General features: G+C 42.3%; 1 protein-coding gene across 2 annotated transcripts in view; it reads left to right on the top strand.

Moving 5' to 3' along the window:
- SPON1 (spondin 1) overlaps positions 1-19,851 on the top strand; it is a 257,094-nt gene that overhangs the window by 142,476 nt on the left and 94,767 nt on the right. For both annotated transcript variants that reach the window (XR_014267793.1, XM_082476001.1), the window contains exon 6: positions 4,449-4,597. Coding sequence is in view for 1 of the 2 variants with exons in the window: in XM_082476001.1 (XP_082332127.1) it covers positions 4,449-4,597 (149 nt within the window). In the remaining variant the exon portion in view is untranslated. The remainder of the gene's footprint in view (positions 1-4,448; positions 4,598-19,851) is intronic.

The following is a 19,851-nucleotide window of genomic DNA, read 5'->3' on the forward strand; positions in this document are numbered from 1 at the left end:
TAATATAGATCAAGTCCTTGACACAGTGCCTGGCACGTAGTAACAACTCCATGCATGTTAACTATTGTCATGTCATTCTCCCCAGAAAGAAACTTCCATCATGTTTCTCTCTCTTCCGATGCCATTTACCATGATGGACACTCAGAACCTTCTGCAACCTGGCCCTGACTTTCTTTTTCATCTTATCTCTTTGTCTTCTAACTCTCCAGTCCACCAAACGATCTCCATTTCCTGACCTCTCAATGGGATGTGGGAAAAGAGTGTGTCTTCTGGGGTCAGGCAGATCTGGGTTTGAACCCCAGCTTTGCCCCCTTGCTAGCTCTGTGAGCTTGGGTAGGTTCCTTAACATCTCTGGGCCTTGATTTCCTCATCTATAAGATGACAATGAGGTTGTAGTGAGAGTTACACCTAGGAAAGCATTATGCCTAACACCTAATAGGTGTTTAATCCTCTTACCTATTTTTAATATAATTCCCTCTCCTACTGTCCTGCCAGTTTTCCCATGGGAGTCTTCTTCCCAGGGGAACATGTCCTTCCTCCTCTGCCTTCTTGTGGATTCCTCTTGTGGATTCCCATAGTGCTTTCTGTCTATAAAACTACAGAGACTTATTTTTGCACAGTTCTTTAAAGTTTTCGTAGTTCTCTCCCAAACCAGCCCAATTAATTTGCACAACTCTGGGAGATAGTCCAGACTAGTAATTATTATCTCTATTTTTAAAAAGTGAACTGGGGCTCTCAGAGATGGAATGACTGATTCATGGTCACGAATGGAGGCCTGGAGCCCAGGTCTTCTGGCTCTCCGTCACCAAGCCCCCTCCCCCCATACCATTCTGCACATGAGTGACTGCCACTCACCTGAATTCATTGTTATTTCTAACATTGCAGATTGTTGTTCCATGAGTGCCTACCTTGTCCCCCAGGGAGGATGTGGTCTGCTCCCACACCCTAGCCTAGTGCCTTGCAGGTATCTATTATGTGGTTGATGTCATTCAGTGTATTGAAATTTGAATAAATGTGGTATGTTTGACTTTGAATCCTTGAATTTGGAATTAGCTGCTCCATCCCCTTTGCTCTGTGTTCTTGTTTCTAGAACTCTGAACATGCTTGATTATAGGTAATCTGCTTATCCATCTGTTTCTCCACCCCCAGACCATGAGTCCCTCCAGGACAAGCACCATATCCAATTCCTGTCGGTGCCCAGGGCCTGCCACTGTGCTTGGCACATAGTAAATGGAAGTTGAATGAATAAACCAGAAAGAGCCATTTGGGTCCATCCCCTAATCCCCCTGTGATTGTGCTTGCTCCTATTCTCTTATCTTAGTTCATATTATGTATCTCTTATCTCCTATATTGAATTAAAGGCAGGTTCATGTTTTACTCATTTTTGTAGCCTCCCAAACAACCGGGGAAGGAGGAAACTATAATTATTGAGGGTCTATTGTGTGTCAGTGATTGCACATATATTATGTCATTATTTTTAAAATGGAATTTAATTCTTATAACAGGTCAATAAGGTAGGCATTATCACCCCTGAATTACAAAAGAGGGAGCTGGGACTCAGGGAAATAAAATAATTGGAATTTGACCAAGTATACACAGCTAGTAAGTGGAAATGCCGGGATTTGAATCCCTGTTTGCTGGCTCTGAGACCCATGCCTTTCCTTTTTGTTGTTGTTTGGTGTTTATTTTTAACAGCATGCAGAATAGCTGAGTGCTTTAGCCCAGTAGGAGTTAGGAACTCTGCTGAACTGAGATTTGAATTTAATCACATTGAATCAAATCTGTGCAAGCCTGCTCCCAAACACTTCGAGCACATATACTGCCACCTTTTCCTTTGATTGGATGAATGCTTCAGGAAACATGTACTAAGCATTCACAATGCATCAAGCTCAGTGCTAGGCACTGGGGATACAGTCTGAAGACAGGCTTCCTCAGGGAGCTTACAGTCTAGTGGGAAGACAGATGTGTAGCAGGGATCGTAAATGTGATCTATGCTGATAGGACAAACTAGTAGTTACCAGTGGGGAAAGGGGAAGGGGAGGGGCAAGATAGGGGTATGGGATTAAGATATACAAACAACTATGTATAAAATAGATAAGCAACAAGGATATATTGTACAGCACGGAGAAATATAGCCATTAGTTTGTAATAACTTTGACTTTATAAAAATATTGAATCACTATGTTGTATACCTGAAATTAATATAATATTGTAAATCAGCTATACTTCAATTTTTTAAAAAATGTGATCAGAAGACAAGGGCCTAAGTCATTCTATGGTGGTCTTGGGAGGCTTCTGGGTAAATTATAAAGGAGGAATGAGTCAGCCATGACAAGAGGAGGAAAGCACAGAGGGAGCAGCATGTGCTGAGCCACTGAAGTATGAAATTGCAGGTAGGATGAGTCTGGAACGAGGGGACATTTTGGTGGAACAGAGCTGGGGGAATAAGAGATGCTGAAACTGGTCTCCCTGTGTTCACACCATGAACCAAAGGTCATGACTGGTTCTTACCTTTGCCCCTACACAAGCAGTGCTCTTGGCCTAGATGATAGCCAGGACATTCTCCCTACTCAGGAAGCTAGTTAGAGAAATAGCTGGCAGCACCTCCATCTGTCTTCTCTACGGACATGACATGGAGCTTGCATTTCCCTGATATGTGGGAAATAATGATCCAGCAGTTAGGCGGACCCACGTGGTGATGTCATCTGCCTGGATCATGTCATCCCTCAGCAGGCTGGGCAGGTGGCTTTGTGCCCATGTTCTTGATGTGCCTCTGGGTCAGAGCACCCTGGGGTAGCAGGTGGCAGATGTAAACAAGATCAGGGCCTGTTCAGAATCACTTTCTTTTTTTTTTTTTTTTTAATTATTATTTATTTATTATTATTTTTTGGCTGTGTTGGGTCTTCGTTTCTGCGCGAGGGCTTTCTCTAGTTGCGGCAAGCGGGCGCCACTCTTCATCGCGATGCGCGGGCCTCTCACTATCGCGGCCTCTCTTGTTGCGGAGCACAAGCTCCAGACGCGCAGGCTCAGTAGTTGTGGCTCACGGGCCCAGTTGCTCCGCGGCATGTGGGATCTTCCCAGACCAGGGCTCGAGCCCGTGTCCCCTGCATTGGCAGGCAGATTCTCAACCACTGCGCCACCAGGGAAGCCCCAGAATCACTTTCTTAAGTGGTGGGGTAGCGTGGAGAGTTCTGCCCACTCTGGGCCACAGGGTGATAAACTGCAAATGTCAGCTGGGTCCACCCAGTTCAAGTTTTCCTCTTCGCTATGCCTGAAAATGTTCCTTAACTTAAGACTTTATAAAACCAGCCAAAGAATTGCGGACAACTGAGCCAACCCTATGATGAATTGTATGTAACTTAGTAATCAGTATATATGCATCTATATTCATCACATGCAAAAACAAATCCAGGGTGGTGCTGGTGTTGACTCTCTCCTCTCCTTCCTCCCTCCTGCGATGGAAAAATCTTCAGGCTAAGTTCTGTCTTGGTCCTGTCCAGATCTTATTCTGTTCTCCCTTTGTGTCATCCATTAATTCCCTGCTACATCCCACTGCAGTCATCATCCTGCATGATCCTCACCAAACCGCAGTAGACTGGTCATGTCCTTGTATCCAAACCACCTCTCCCATGCTTTCACATGGCTAGCCTGCCTGCCCCTCACCCTGGAAGGTACGTAAAAGCCAGCTAAAAAGCAATTATACTCCAATAAAGATGTTTAAAAAAAAAAAAAAAGCCAGCTAAAAACAGCAGTGCTTTTTCCCAGGAACTGTCAAGCCTAATTCCCCACTCACTCCCTTTACCTTTTGCTCCGTGCTGACCTCCCCAGCTCCACACTCCAATTTTGCTCCCTCTAATGCATTCTTCATGCTGCTGCCTGGATGATTTATCTAAAATTCAAATGTGATTGTGTCGTTCCCCTGCCCAGAACCCTTCAGTGGTTTCAAACCCTTTCAAATGACATCCAAACTCATTTGAGCAGGTCCCTTCCTACCTCCCTGGCATCATTTCCTGCCTCTCTCGTTGACAGTTTGTGACACAGCAATGCTAAATTACTTATGACTCCCCAAACACACAATGTTATTTAATGTTTCTGAGTCTGCCAGAAATAGCCTTTCCTCTCTGTTCTATCTTACAAATCTGCTCAGCATTTAAAAATTCTCTCAACTTTCTTCTTCTCTAAGATCCTTCCAGACAGGAGTCATCATTCTGGGCCACCTCTGTGTCTGGTTTAGACATCTACCCATTGCCCTGTCATATATCCCCAAGACATACTTGCTTACAGGGACTGTCTTATTCATCCCAGAATAGCACAGGACCTAACACAGGGCAGGTGCTTAGCCAACGCTGCTTGAATCATTGTCCAATTACACCTCCTCCCCATCCTTTAAGGGACTTGTATTTTAGCCACATACACACTGATACCTGCATCCTGATTGGCTTTCCCAGGTCGGGCAAATCACTGGTCTGCGATCATCGGGGGATCCCACTCCAAGAATTACGTGCTATGGGAGTATGGAGGATATGCGAGCGAAGGCGTCAAACAAGTTGCAGAATTGGGTTCACCAGTGAAAATGGAGGAGGAAATTCGACAACAGGTAAGAAAAACAATCACAGAAGGACCAAAACCCAGAAATGCAGCCAAGCATCCTTTAGCTTTCTTTCCCAGGGGCTCGAAGTTTACAGTACAATGTGCTGGAAAATTGGTGCCATAGGAAGTGAAATCTGTTTGCTGAGTTTGAGGGGGTTTATGTTCAGTAGAGGACAGAGGCACAAGTGTCCATCTTGTCGTCTCAGATTTTCCCTAACTGCATGTATGGTTTCTTCAGCTTGTGCTAAAAGCTGCTACTGTGGCTGCATTGTTGGGATATCACGTCTCTGTTCTCCCAAGGGTCAGTGCAGTGGATTACGGTTTTCTTACTCTGATCCATGAGAGGGTTGGGGGAGTGACATTCACTCTAAGCTAAAATCACCATTTCCAAAGAGAAACATTTATTTATCGACACATGCTTTTTGCATCTATGTCTTGAGGTGTTTGATAAATTAGTCAGTGATTAATCATAATCATTATAGACTCAAGCATCTTTTATGTACCATGTACTGTGTCATGTGGGCCCAGGAGCCAGACTATTATCTAGGACCCCATTCATACCAATGAGAGATAAGGGAGCAATCGTCCGTCATTCTTTTCTGTCTGTTGGGAAGTACCGTCATCCCTCATCAAAAGCACTAGAAGGAGGCTGATGAGGGATCTTGAAAGGAGAGCTGTGGTTTTTCGAAGGTCATTCATAGGCTGCACTGTGGAGAGGAGATGGTCCAGCTTTGGCCATCACTACCCACAAAAGCCCTTTGGGCCTGAGAGAGCTGGGTAGGCACCCACATCTCGCTGCTCACAAGTGCGCAGGAGGAAGTAAGGAAAGAGCAAACCGTGCTTGGAGTGTGGTCATCTCCAGCACAGGTCACTGAGAGGCTGTTGCCTGCTCAGGCTCCTGCCCACATCTCCTGAGACAGTGCAGGGGCCCTGAAGACACTGGGCCCTGTGTCTCACAATGTGTACTGCAGCAGGGCAAGCAGAGCTGAGGCCCCTAACCCTTCTTCCTGACGTCTATCATCTGGACTCCAAGCTCCCACAAACCCTAAACTGAATGCAACAAAGGTCACTTGATTCCTACTATAATCCCCTGAGGAATTCTTTTGGACCAGAGTCCAAAAACACCCAGGGATTAGCTTATGTTTCTCATTAATTTGATTTAAAACCTTTCTCCATTCTCAGAAAAAATGTTTAACCCAGTGTTTTGAGACAGCATGTCATTCATCACAAGTTTATCTTACCAACAACTTCGTGTTTCTCTGACTCTGGCTGCCATGCCTTGTAACTGGCATCTCTCATTTGGGCTACAGCACAACCACGTTCATCTGCAAAGTCATGAAGGGCTTCATATTGGTCCTGGTCTCTCCAGCCTGTCATGGAGGCCGTATCCCTTGTTCGGGTTCCTGGTTCTCAAGCATGGAATTGTGAAACACTGGTTGTATCTGTTCTGTTGTGTCGTATGTTGAAAACCATCTATTACAAATAATAGTTGAAATACTAAAGTTTGCAAATTAATTAGATCAAGGTCAAGGGCATCTTCATAATAATGCCTGTGTCACTCATTGGCTGTCTTGAGAGGTTTCTGGAGAGAAGGGAAGCCTGTATGAATTGTGAGAAACTGAGACCACGTTGTACTGGCAAGCATTATGTGTCATGTGTCATAGCAGTAAAAAGGCTGAAAACTGATGGATGGATCCCCCCGCCTTATGCCCCCCTTAGGAAGATGTTCTTTGCTCGGTGTGTTCCTGATCAGCACACCTGGGATTAGCTTCTGTACACACTGACGATGTCTGGCTCTCCCAGCTGGCTAGTGTTCTTGACATTAAGTCATAACCATGTTTAATTATGGGTATTGCACATGGGAGTTAAAAATCCCACTGAGCATGTCCTAGGGTTTGTCACCACCTGTCAGGCCCTCTAGATGCTGAACATGTACTTTTAGCTCTCACCTCTAGTTGGAGAAGACAATATTAAATTTCCCATTTTTTCTGATAAGGAAACTGAGGCACAGTCAATAGTTAGAGAATTCCAGAACTTGAACCCAAGCCTGTCTGACTCCAAAACCTGTATGTAGTACCAGATACATAATTTGCAGAGCCTGGTGAAAATGTGGGGTCCCTTGTTCAAAACTTAAGAATTTCAAGATGGTGACACTGAATTTCACAGCACGGGGCCCTGAGAGTCTGAACAGGTCACACACTCATGAGGCCGGCCCTGCCCATCCTCCTTCCCTGCCCCACAGAGAAACTCCCCTCTCTAGCCTCTGAAATAAGCCTGTTTCCAGAGCTCTGCTAAGCCACGCATCCAGCTCCCCAGGTCCTCAGAAAGTCAGGAGAATAGAGTGATTTCAGGGTCCCTTCTCTTCCAAATAATTCATGGTTCTAAATATTGTTCCCTGCAAGCACACAATTTATTATATTTTTCTGGAAGTCAGGTAAGAAACAGCATAAAAAAGGAACAAGAATATGAATCCTCCTAGAATATAAAAGTGCCCTCTGAATAACCAGGAACCTGTTTGAACACATCTACAAACTAACACAGTGTTCTCAGCCTTTAATACATTATATCCTACCAGCTGCTCTATCAAAGAACCCGAGTCCAACCAGGATGAAAATAAAAGCCCTATTTTCCCAAGAAAGACATTTATATGCTTCCCAGCCTTCTCTTATTATAGACTTATCGCTTGCTCCAAGTTTCAAGGGCATGAAAAATCACAGCAGATATTGTTGGAGGTAAATCTTATGCTAATGGCTTTCAAACACAAATGAACAAAAATAATAATCGCATTAGTAGTGCAAAACTGTAATAATATTATTGAGTATAAATTTTAATGTTACTATAACTTCAAAACACCAAGAAAATTAATGAAAAATTACAGCAGCATTATTGGCAATAATGACACTGGTGGCCAGAGAGGGTGAGGGAAGGACACAAGGCACACTTCTTAGCAGGGGACAGAGGCAAATAGGTCCTGGTGGGGACTGTGGATTAGAAATACTGAACTAAGGCTGGCCTGGCAGGTCACAAATGAGTAACCCAATGCAGGTAGAGGCAGTAGGGAATGGCAGATCACACTTGTAGGTAGACCCAGGACCCGAAAGTGAGCTGGTGTATACTCATCTTATGAAAATGTTTCACTAAGACCATTTCTACTTCGTTAAGTAGACATCTATGGCATGTATACTAGGTGTCTGGTTCTCTGCTGGATGTGGCCCAAAGATGGTGCCCCCTTCACCATGTTATTCATGCTAGAAAACTAGGCATCATCCTTGATTGTGCCCCCTGTCCCAACTTCCGCCTTCTCTTCTAAATTCCTCCAGGTCACTTCCTCATTACCGCACCTCTATTTAAACCATCGTCATCTCTTGCCTAAATTATTGCACTAGCCATCTGATCTCCCTGCCTCCAGTCCTCTTCCTGTTTTCCACACTGCCCCATGGCCATTTTATAAAATACCAATTGGATTATGCCACTCTCCCAATTAAGATGTTTAATGGCTCCTGACTGACAGCAAGATAAAGTCCAAACTCCTTATCCTAGCTTGAAAACCCTCTATGATCTGGCCTTGTTTACCTCCCCCATCTTATTTCTTGCTGCAGCTCTAAGCTATACCCATGCAGAACCTCTTTCATACTCTCCAGAGCCATGTCCTTCTTGCATCTGGGCCTTCTGTCAGCCTGGAACATCTTCCAGCTCCCCATCAACTGGTGAACCCCATCTATCCTTCAGGACTCAGCTTAAATGTTGCTTCTTCCTGGAAGCTTTCCTGAATTCTGTACAAAATCCATGCCCTTGCCAGGTGCTCCCACAACACCCTGTACCTCCCCCATCATTACCATCATCACGTAATGATGCAAGTCCTTGTTTGATGTCTCTCCCTCACTAAACTGCAAAGTTCAAATCCATGCTTTCCATCTCTGTATCCTCTGAGCTGGGTATAGTTTTAATTGCTTCATAATTGTTACTTGCATGAGTAATTTACTTGATAACTTTACTAAACATCTACTAAATAAATGCCAGGCGTTAGAGATCCAACAGTGAACAGATCATTCCCTGCCTTCATGGAGTCTGCATTCTAATGGGGGAGACAAGAAGAAAAAAGGGTTAAATAATTATAAATTACGGTAAGAGAAAGAAACCAACAAGAGGCGGCTAGAAAACAGCAGTAGGGTGGGACCTTGTGAGTAAGGTAGTCAGGGAAGGTCTTCCTGAGACCATTAAGCTGAGACCCAAAAGAAAAGCACAAGGAAAAGATCATTCTAAATGGTGACAACAGCATGTGCAGAGACCCAGAAGTAGAAAAGAGCTTATCATGCTTGAAGAACTGACAGAAGACTGGTGTGGCAAGAGGGGAATCACTGAGGGGGAGTGTGGCTGTGTGAATGAAGGACACACTGTCTCCACGCTGGAGAAATTCACAGATTGGGCGGAAGAGGTGGATACATAAGTAACTATTTCCGTATAATGTACTTAGTTTCTTTAAGGGAATCTCTGCAGCAGCTGAGGAAATGCAAACATTAGACTGTGGCAGCCCTTGAAAGTGCCATTCTCTGGGTCCCCCCCAGCCTTTAACATCCCCCGTGTTCCCTGAGGACACATGTTAGACACATATTAGTTTCCCTGTCCCTTCCTCTGGGCAGGCTGGGTGTGGCACTCCTTCCTGGGGCGTCCACAGCTCCCTGTGCGGTCCCTCTCCTAGACTGAATGGTCCCTGCTTCCGTCTTTCTTTCTTCCTTCCTTCCTTCCCTCCTTCCTTCCTCTTTCTTTCTTTCTCTTTCTTCCTTTCTTTCTTTCTTTCTTTTTCTTTCTTTCTTCCTTCCTTCCTTCCTTCCTTTCTTTCTTTCTTTCTTTCTTTCTTCCTTCCTTTTTCTTTTTCTTTTCTTTTTTTTAATTATTGGAGTACAGTTGCTTTACAATGTTGTGTAGTTTCTACCATACAGCAAAGTGAATCAGCTGTACGTATATAGGCATCCCCTCTTTTTTGGATTACTTCCCATTTAGCTCACCACAGAGCATTGAGTAGAGTTCCCTGTGCTTTAACAGTAGGTTCTCATTAGTTATCTATTTTATACATAGTATCAATAGCGTATATATGTCAATCCCAATCTCCCAATTCATCTCACCCCCGCCCCTTTTCCCCCGTGGTAGCCATACATTTGTTTTGTTCTCTACGTCTGTGTCTCTATTTCTGCTTTGCAAATAAGATCATCTATACTGTATTTTTTTAGATTCCACAAATATGCCTTAATATCTGATATTTGTTTTTCTCTTTCTGACTTACCTTACTCTGTATGACAGTCTCTAGGTCCATCCGCATCTCTACAAATGACCCAATTTTGTTCCTTTTATGGCTGAGTAATATTCCATTATATATGTGTACCACATCTTCTTTATCCATTCATCTGTCAATGGACATTTAGGTTGCTTCCATGTCCTGGCTCTTGTAAATAGTGCTGCAATGAACATTGGGGTGCATGTGTCTTTTTGAATTATGGTTTTCTCTGGGTATGTGCCCAGTAGTAGAATTGCTGGGTCATATGGTAGTTCTATTTTTAGATTTTTAAGGAACCTCCATACTGTTCTCCATAGTGGTTGTATCAATTTACATTCCCACCAACAGTGCAAGAAGGTTCCCTTTTCTCCACACCCTCTCCAGCATTTATTGTTAGTAGATTTTTTTAATGATGGCCATTCTGACTGGTGTGAGGTGATACATCATTGTAGTTTTGATTTGCATTTCTCTAATGATTAGTGATGTTGAGCATCTTTTCATGTGCCTCTTGACCATCTGTATGGCTTCTTTGGAGAAATGTCTATTTAGGTCTTCCTCCCATTTTTCGATTCGGTTGTTTGTTTTTTTGATACTGAGCTGCATGAGCTGCTTGTAAATTTTGGAGATTAATCCTTTGTCCATTGTTCCGTTTGCAAATATTTTCTCCCATTCTGGGGGTTGTCTTTTTGTCTTGTTTATGGTTTCCTTTGCTGTGCAAAAGCTTTTAAGTTTAGTTGGGTCCCATTTGTTTATTTTTGTTTTTAGTTTCATTACTCTAGGAGGTGGGTCAAAAAAGATCTTGCTGCGTTTAATGTCAAAGAGTGTTCTGCCTATGTTTTCCTCTAAGAGTTTTATAGTGTCTGACCTTACATTTAGGTCTTTAATCCATTTTGAGTTTATTTTTGTGTATGGTGTTAGGGAGTGTTCTAATTTCATTCTTTTACATGTAGCTGTCCAGTTTTCCCAGCACCACTTATTGAAGAGGCTGTCTTTTCTCCATTGTATATACTTGCCTCCTTTGTCATAGATAAGGTGATCGTAGGTGTGTGGGTTTATCTCTGGGCTTTCTATCCTGTTCCATTGATCTATATTTCTGTTTTTGTGCCAGTACCATATTGTCTTGGTTACTGTAGCTTTGTAGTATAATCTGAAGTCAGAAGCTCCGTTTTTCTTTCTCAAGGTTGCTTTGGCTATTTGCGGTCTTTTGTGTTTCCATACAAATTGTAAAATTTTTTGTTCTAGATCTGTGAAAAATGCCATTGGTAATTTGATAGGGATTGCATTGAATCTGTAGATTGCTTTGGGGTAGTATAGTCATTTTCACAATGTTGATTCTTCCAATCCAGGAACATGGTATATCTCTCCATCTGTTTGTGTCATCTTTGATTTCTTTCATCAGTGTCTTATAGTTTTTTGCATACAGGTCTTTTGCCTCCTTAGGTAGGTTTATTCCTAGGTATTTTATTTTTTTTGTTGCAATGGTGAATGGAATTGTTTCCTTAATTTCTCTTTCTGATCTTTGGTTGTTAGTGTATAGGAATGCAAGAGATTTCTGTGTGTTAATTTTGTATCCTGTGACTTTACTAAATTCATTGATTAGCTCTAGTAGTTTTCAGTGGCATCTTTAGGATTTTCTATGTATAGTATCATGTCATCTGCAAAAAGTGACAGTTTTACTTCTTCTTTTCCAATTTGGATTCCTTTTATTTTTCTTCTCCAATTGCCATGGCTAAGACTTCCAAAACTGTGTTGAATAATAGTGGCAAGAGTGGGCACCCTTGTCTTGTTCCTGATCTTAGAGGAATTGCTTTCAGTTTTTCAACATTGAGAATAATGTTTGCTGTGGGTTTGTCATATATGGCCTTTATTATGTTGAGGTAGGTTCCCTCTGTGCCCACTTTCTCCTGCTTCTTTCCTTTTCCATCTCCCAGACATGTTCTATGTCCCTGGAAGGCGAGCACTTGTTGATTTTCCTCACCGCTCTGTTCTTACTCATTCTATTGCTTCATTATGGTTACTTTTAATGTTTTCAATTTTAAACACATCGAATTGTGTCATTCAGATTATTCTATTATCTCAGGGTCTTAGGGACTAGTGTTCATTTGATGAACTTGCCCTCTCTCCCCATCACTAGTTTCCTCATTTGATTTTGGATTGTTTGCTCATCCTCAGTGGGTGTTTTTCTTTGTTTCCTGTGGGAGTCCTCTGTGCCCAAGTTGTGTTGTCCCCTCAAGGGGAGATTGTATTTTTGTCTTTCCACCCAAGTTTTGATGGCATTTCTCAACTTAGAGTTCCCCACTGCCAGGCCAATGCAAATATGGACTCTGCACTTACACATGGGAGAGTCTGGGGCTTCTATTTCTTGAAGGTGAATTTTCATTCAAGGGCCTGGACAGAGGACAAATTTCCTTGCCACCTCCCCAAGTGACTGATGGAGGGTTTTCTTATCCCCGTTCAGCCCTTCAAAATGTCCAGCTTGATGCAGGGGTGTCTTCCCACATCTCACCTAACACCAACTTGAGACCTCCCCTTCTCTCCCTGCATGGCTTTAAAACCTCCACCTCTAGCTCCAGGGGCCATACACCAGGCCTGGCCCCATGCATCAGCTCCTACTCACAGTTTTGGGTTAGACTTTCTTCCTCCTTTCTGGCATCCAGGGAATTTTTCTAAACCCCCTTAAGTATTTTTGAAACTTTGTCCTGCTACATTTTGTCTAGCATTTCTACATGTTTGTAGCAGGAGGGAGACCCTTTTGCATCAGCTCAGTCTTTCATGTTTCCTGATGTCCACCTAGCATCTCCAGCACTTCATACACTGTCTCACACACAGTAGGTGCTCAACCAATGTCTGAATTGGTGAATTGACACACAAGCTATAAATGTCTTGTTGCCAAATTAAGTTGTATGGACCCTGCTTGGGCCCTAGCTTGGCTAAGGCTCTCTGCCTTGGCGGGGAGGGCTCTTTTTCCGTTCTGGTTGTTCTGGTTCAAATCAGTGAATAACAAAACCTATGCTGAGATCGACACAGCACAAGCTTTATTCAGGGGCCAAAGAATGGAGAAGTGGGAACTAAGGTTCACAGATCAACTTCTCGCCCACCTGGCCAGAGGGATTTAATTTTAAAGAGTAAAGACAAAGGGAGGAGGAGTGAGGCTAATGATGGGGAGGCATATGCATTAGTCTACTGGGGAAGGGGCGGGGCTTTTTCAAGCGAGAGGGGTGCCATCCCCTTTTTATCCTTTTTTGGTCCTTAATGTTCAGTCACAGCCCCTGGTAGGTGTGTTATTTAATATGCCAATATAGTAAAATTAACTTGTAATGAGACTCAGGGTCTGTTGGAGGTCAGATTCATTGCTATCTTGGTCTCAGCTGTTTCCATCTGGGTTTTTTTTTGTTTGTTTGTAGCTTCCTTTCTTATCTCTGGGCCCTTTAACTTAAAGATTTATGTTCACTCCTGCTAAAGGTGGGGGATTGGCAGGATTTGAGCAAGGACATTCCTGCTAAAGGTGAGGGTTACAGGGTTGTGAGCAAAGACCTGGAGCAGCTCGGGCAACAGTCTCTTGCATAAAATCATGAGCTGTGAATGGGTACTCACGTATTAAAAAGTGCTAGAAAAAACACTCCAACTTTTATATTTCTAGAAATACAGGGAAAAGAACACTCCAACTTTTGTACTTCTCTAGATTCAAGTCTTCCCTGACCATAAGAGGTCAGATAATGGTGGACCCTAACATAGACATTCATTATTTCACCTTCAGGAGACCTCACTTTGGCGGATTCCTTAAACCTGCTGCCAGGATTATCACACCACCTATGGCACAAGAATCAATAAACAAGCAGATGTTCTTTTTCTTTAAAGCTGAAACAGTTTATAAGGCTCTGGAAACTGGTAGAAAGAGTTTGAGAATTTTCTTTTCTTATCTCCTTTAAATCATTAGAGATAACAGATGTCTACTAAACTTTTATTTTTCCTGATTTTTGATTTTCTAAACTTGTGATCCCTTTCCTCTAAATGAAATTAAAATCATTACCTGATTTCTGATGTTTTCCATGAATCATGACATGCTGCCTTATCTGATTGAGAAAGTCTTCCTCCCTCTCTCTGTCCCTCTGTCTCTGTCTCTGTCTCTGTCTCTCTCTCTCTCTCACACACACACACACACAATCAGCTTTTATTCATAATAATAAAGTTCCAATGATCTTCAGTGCTTGTGAGAAGGGGTACCATATAACAGCTAAAAGCACTGGCTCTGAATCAAGATTCCTGGGTGCAAATGCTAGTTCCAACTCTTATTTTGTGACTTTAGACAAACTGCTCAACCCCTCTGTGCCTTGGTTTCCTCTTCTATTAGATGAGGATGGTAATATGCCAGCCTCACAGAGTTACCATGAAGACTAATGGAGCTGATGCATGAAAAGTGCTTGGAGCAAAGCCTGCCCTGTAGAAAGTGCTCACTAAGTGTTACCTATCATTACCATGTTTTCATTCTTGGTCTCCATTTCCTCATCAGTAAAGTGAGTGGTCTGTCCTAAGACCGAAGAGCCCCTGAAGGAGCTAGAAAAGTTAGTGATTCTAAAGGTTCAAGTTCATCATGTCAGTCCCCAGCCTGAGAACGCCACAGGATGAGGACACCCCTCCTTTGCTATCCCCCCGGCTCTGCCTCAGCCTGCCCCTCCCACCCCTGCTTAGCAGTGTCATTTCCTGATGGCCCTAGCCCTCTGTCCCAAAGTTGACCCTAAACAATTTGAAGACAGTAACCACATCCTCATGTAAAAAAGGAGCCACAACAAAACTCCATGCCCATTCCAAATCTGTTCCTGTGCATGTGTTCTTCCCCTTCCTTGGACCAGCTTTATCTGGATGCCCACAGGAGCTAGTTCAATGCCACCTCCAGAACAAGGCCTAGAGGCAGCCCAAAACAGGAGATCTTCCCATATACAGTGGGACACCTGCCGGGGGTAGAAATGCAGACAAGGCTTCCAACCCAAGAAAGGAGATAGTCTAGTGAAGCCTCTTTTTTTTTAATTTTTTAATACAATTTTAAAGGTTACCTTCCATTTACAGCTATTACAAAATATTGGCTCTATTCCCCATGTTGTACAGTACATCCTTGAGCCTATCTTTCACCCAATAGTTTGTACCTCCCACACTGCCACCCCTATATTGCCTCTCCCCCTCTCCCTCTCCCCACTGGTAGCCACTAGTTTGTTCTCTGTATCTGTGAGTCTGGTGACGTCTCTTAATTGTAAGTAACAGAAACCTGCTCAAACTAACTTAAGAACAAAGGAAGCTTTACTGTAGGGAGAAAACAGAACTCAGGAGAACACAAGTTAATACCGAGTGCAAAAAAGCTCACGAGAACTGTAATCTGAAGGCATCAGGCTGAGAAAACCACTTACACTCTCCCCTCCCCACCCAGCCCCGCCACCCCAGAGTCACATGGTCTTTTCTATGCTCTTCTGTGTGACTCTCTTCCAGCATCTTTTCTCAATAGATCTGTTGTCTCTTCTTACTTACGTTGCACATGGCCCCAAATGGTGGCTCTATGACTTTCTTCCTTGGCTTCCCATAGCCAACTGAGCAGTGTTGGTGGCTCTTAGTTGAAATACTGGGAAGGCAGACTGATCATTGAACAGTCTGTGCATGGGTGCCCCCTGCATCAGGTATCTACTTCTAATCCAATCAGCAGTTATCCCCATGTAAAGAACCATAGAGCCTATTACTCCACACAGGGGCTGTGGGTAGGGCAATTTATACTAAAAAAGGAATTGAAGGTAGAAGGTAAATTGATTGACATTTCAGGGCAGCAGTGGATTGGCAAGAAGTAGATCATGTGATAGAAACCCAGGCAGAGAGCCAGATTTCAGGGCAGGATATTGGGGATGGGGCACTAAAGAGAACAAAGGCTCAGCACAAAAAAGAGAGGAGAGCAACGGAACGCCAGGATGCAGAGCTAAGCCAGTTGGGTGAGAAATGCTGGGTCTAGAGATTGGTTCAGCTACTGAGGTGGAACCGGGATATCACTAGACCTAGCAGAAGGACTTGGAAAGGCAGAGATCAGAGAAAGTATATAGGAGCTAAGGGCACAATCAAGACCACTTGTTTGCTCTTGCATTGCATTGCACTTATCTACTGCCGTGCATTGTTACTTAAGAACCATGAAAACAGTACAGGGCAAGTAGATAAGCTTCCTAAGTCTTTGACCTTGAGTAGGTCACCTAACCTCACTGAGCCTTAGATTTTTCATTTGCAAAATGGTGATAATGAGAATATGAACTTCATATGTTGGTTATGAAATAATGCACATGCAGTGCCTGGCTTGAAGCATGACCCATTATTACTCTTAGTATTAGGACAAAAAAATTAAATTTGAAGGATTTGTAATCCCCTTGTCCTCCCATCTTCTAAGAAGACGCTTTGGTTTCACTGGGTGGGAGTGCAATTGAAAGAAGAAAAAAACTGCTAGAGAACGTAGACCAGGAAAAAGAAGTGAGGGGAGAAGTAAGGCCAGGAAGCTGGGACAGTATTCGAATTTTAAAGCATGAGAAGAGACATATATGAGCAGCTGCCATTTGGACTGGAGAAAAAGAAAGGTCCAAAGAAGATTTTTAGTAAATTTGATTTCTAAAAGAAGAGACATCCAAAGAGGATTTTTAGCAGCGCACTTTGCAGACCACAGTGTGATGTAGTTAACCCTCTGCTGCCTCCTCAAGAAACATTCAGTGAACAGCTACAGTGCTTTTCAAGGCTTCTTGGAGTCAGATTGGGTAGAAATTTTAGATTTGTCACCCTGCTACACACAGTCCCCAGGGGTGCCCAGTTTTATTGGGGTTACACTAATATTGTTATCCATACCTCTTTTGTCCCTCACCACCTCATTCAAGGCTTAACTCCATGGAGTGTGTAAGTGGATACTTGTGGTTGAGAGAAATAAAGTGATGCTAGGAGTGGGGGTGGAAAAGAAGTTAAAGAAAGATTCTCGGTCACAAACACTTGATACAGAAATTAGAACATCAGTTGAAAGGTGTGATTTCAGTCATATGAAACCTTTTGTTTGCTTTCAGCTGCGTCTTCAAACAAATCTAAATCACAGTAGGACAAACAGCCAAAGCGAATCAGTGATGCCTGTTCTTTAATAAAACTGGCACAGGCTGCTTTTGCTGGAAGGAAGCAGAGCCCTGCTCTTAGCTGCAATCCCTGACCTCCACAGTTTTACGTCAGAGCACCATCAGTCCCAGGAAAGTTTTCTGAATCTCTCTATGGAAGAAATGGGGGACAGTTTTATTCAGAACTTATAGGTTATTTAACTCCCTAAAAATGTATTTTTACAGCAACTGAGCCCAAATATTGCAAACAGAAGGCAAATTTAAATGGGGAAATAATAAATTGTCAAGATATAGAGGCAGTTTGGCAATATCTATCAAAATTGTACATTTTCTTTTTTTATTGTGGCAAAAAAACACCCCACATAACATAATACTTACCATCTTAACCATTTTTAAGTGTACAGTTCTGTAGTGCTGAGTATATTTACACTATTGTGTGTACATTTTCTTTATACCTTGACATAGTAATTCTGTATCTAGGAATTTGTTTTTCAGAAATATTCTCACACAAAGGTATATGAGGAAGAATACTCATTACAACATTGTTTATAAAAATAAGAGATGGAAAGAAGTGATTTTTTATCAATAGGGGACATATTTAAAAACTCTGGCTGCTTTTATGTAATTAAATACCACGCAGCGATTAAAATAAGGCAGATCTGTATGTACTGATATAGAATGCTCCCTGGTATATATTACTAAGTGGGGAAAAACAGAGGAGTATCTCTAGCTAGCTGCCATCTGGGGAAAAGACAGGTGGGTCAGAGTCAAATGCTTGTATGCATGTATAAAATTTTATATGCATAGAATATCTCTATGTACACATACCAGAAACTCAATGTCTCTAGAGCAAACTGGGAGAGTAGGGGTCAGAACTGAAAGATGTATTCACATTTCACCATATGCCCTTTTGTACTGTTTGTATGTATACATACTGTTACCTTTTTAAAAGAATGTTATTTAAATAAACAAAGAAAATTTTGATTAGAAAGTGAGTATTGCAAAAAGATCAGGACTCCAAACTTAATTTGTAAATTTAAGATTTCCCCCAGCACATAATTTTAAAAAGTCTACAGCCTGATTCTATGGAAATGAACAACTAAATAGTCAAGAATAGCCAGAAAATGTCTGAAAGACAGTAATGATGGTGGGGGAGGGAGGTGTTGGGGGGAAGGGGGGCAGTAAAGAGAAAAGAGTAGCCAAACCAGGTATTAAAAACTACATTAAATAAGACTGTGTGACACTAGTGTATGAATAAACAGATCAATAGAGTATAATCGGAAGTCCAGAAAAAGACCCAAATTTATTTCAAATTAAGTGTAAGGAAAAAATATAATTTCCTGTCAGTTGGGGAAAGATGGTAATGGCACAACTGGAAGTCATGGAAAAACACAATTTGCTCCATAGTTCAATCCTTAAACCAAAATAAACTCCAAGTATGTCAAATATTTAAATATTTAAAAATGAAGGCATAAACACATTAGAAGAAAACATGATAGAATCATTTTATAACCTAGAGCAAAATCCCTTCCAAGCATTTCACAAAACCCAGAGGTCATAAAAGAAATGACTGATAAACTAAAAGCATCTTTTTAATCGTAGAAAATATTTAAACATTTTAAAGGTGAAAGACAAAGTGGGGGGAAATGTTTGTAGCCCATACAATAAGCAAAGGGCTAATTTCTTTAATATATAAAGAGCTCTTATGGGTCAATTTTTTAAAGAACAATAAACCAATTTTAAAAATGATCAAAACACATAGGCTTTCAGATATTTTAAAAGATGCTTAACCTCATTTACAATTATGGAAATGGAAATTCATTCCATATGGGGGAGCTATAATTTTTGATCTATTGGACTTTTGATAACCATATGTTGACAGAGGTGTAGAAAAACAGACACTGTAATATGCTAATTGTGGCAGTGCTGATTGGTACAGCTTTGCGGAGGGCACATTTCTCTGACTCATAGTTCCTATCCAGAAACTCATATACACAGATATACTCACACATAAGCACATGCTATTTACTGAACACTGTGTGACAGAAAGAGTAGAAAAACGTAAATATCTATTAGTAGGGGACCAGTTTTAAAAAAATGAGAATTTGAGATTAAACATTGCCAAGACAAATCATTTGGTTAACAAAGAAAGTGCAGCAGAGTATTTGTAGTGTACTCCACTTGTGTTATCATTAAAGATGCACGCTTACATTTCTTGAAGGGCATGTAAGAATATGAATAGTGGTTGCCTCTGGGGTAGGGACCTGAGAGACTGTGGGATGGGAAGGGCAGGGGAGTCTTTCACTGTGTTGCCTCTGGTGCCTTTTGAATGTTGTACCATGTCTTTGCAATATCTGTTCAAGAAAGTGATTATTTTACAGTTGAAATAAAAAAGAAATAAGCCAAACACTCAAGCTTAGGAATCTTGAAGAAAGCACATAGTGTGTTCTTGATAAATTGTTCTCATCCTGGTGACCAACAGACCTCATCTAGACTCTGTCATGGAGTCAGGCCCATGTGGTACCAGTTTGCCCTGAAACTCCCCTGAGGACATGGTCCCCAGGAATGGGCTGGGCAAAGGTAGAGATTTATAATCCAGGTGACCAAAAGCAGTTGGCTCAGAGAAAGAGTATAATTTAATTTTGCCAAGGAGGAAAGCAAAGGTCAGAGTCGGTGCTTGTCCTTAGGTCTAAGGGGTGAGGCCACAAACAGGAAGACCCCGGAAGCCCACATAGCATGGGAAGGGCCAAAAAGTGCCCGAAGCCCCTCCTGGTGTGTTGGCAGCCACATGGCCTAGGAGGGCCTGATGTCTTAAAGAATTAGAGAGGACTGGCCAGAACTTTCTCCAGAAAGGCTCCAGAAGTGATCACTACCACCCCCTCT

Source organism: Balaenoptera physalus (genome assembly GCF_965194825.1).
Source record: "Balaenoptera physalus genome assembly, chromosome: 10".
NCBI lineage: Eukaryota > Metazoa > Chordata > Mammalia > Artiodactyla > Balaenopteridae > Balaenoptera > Balaenoptera physalus.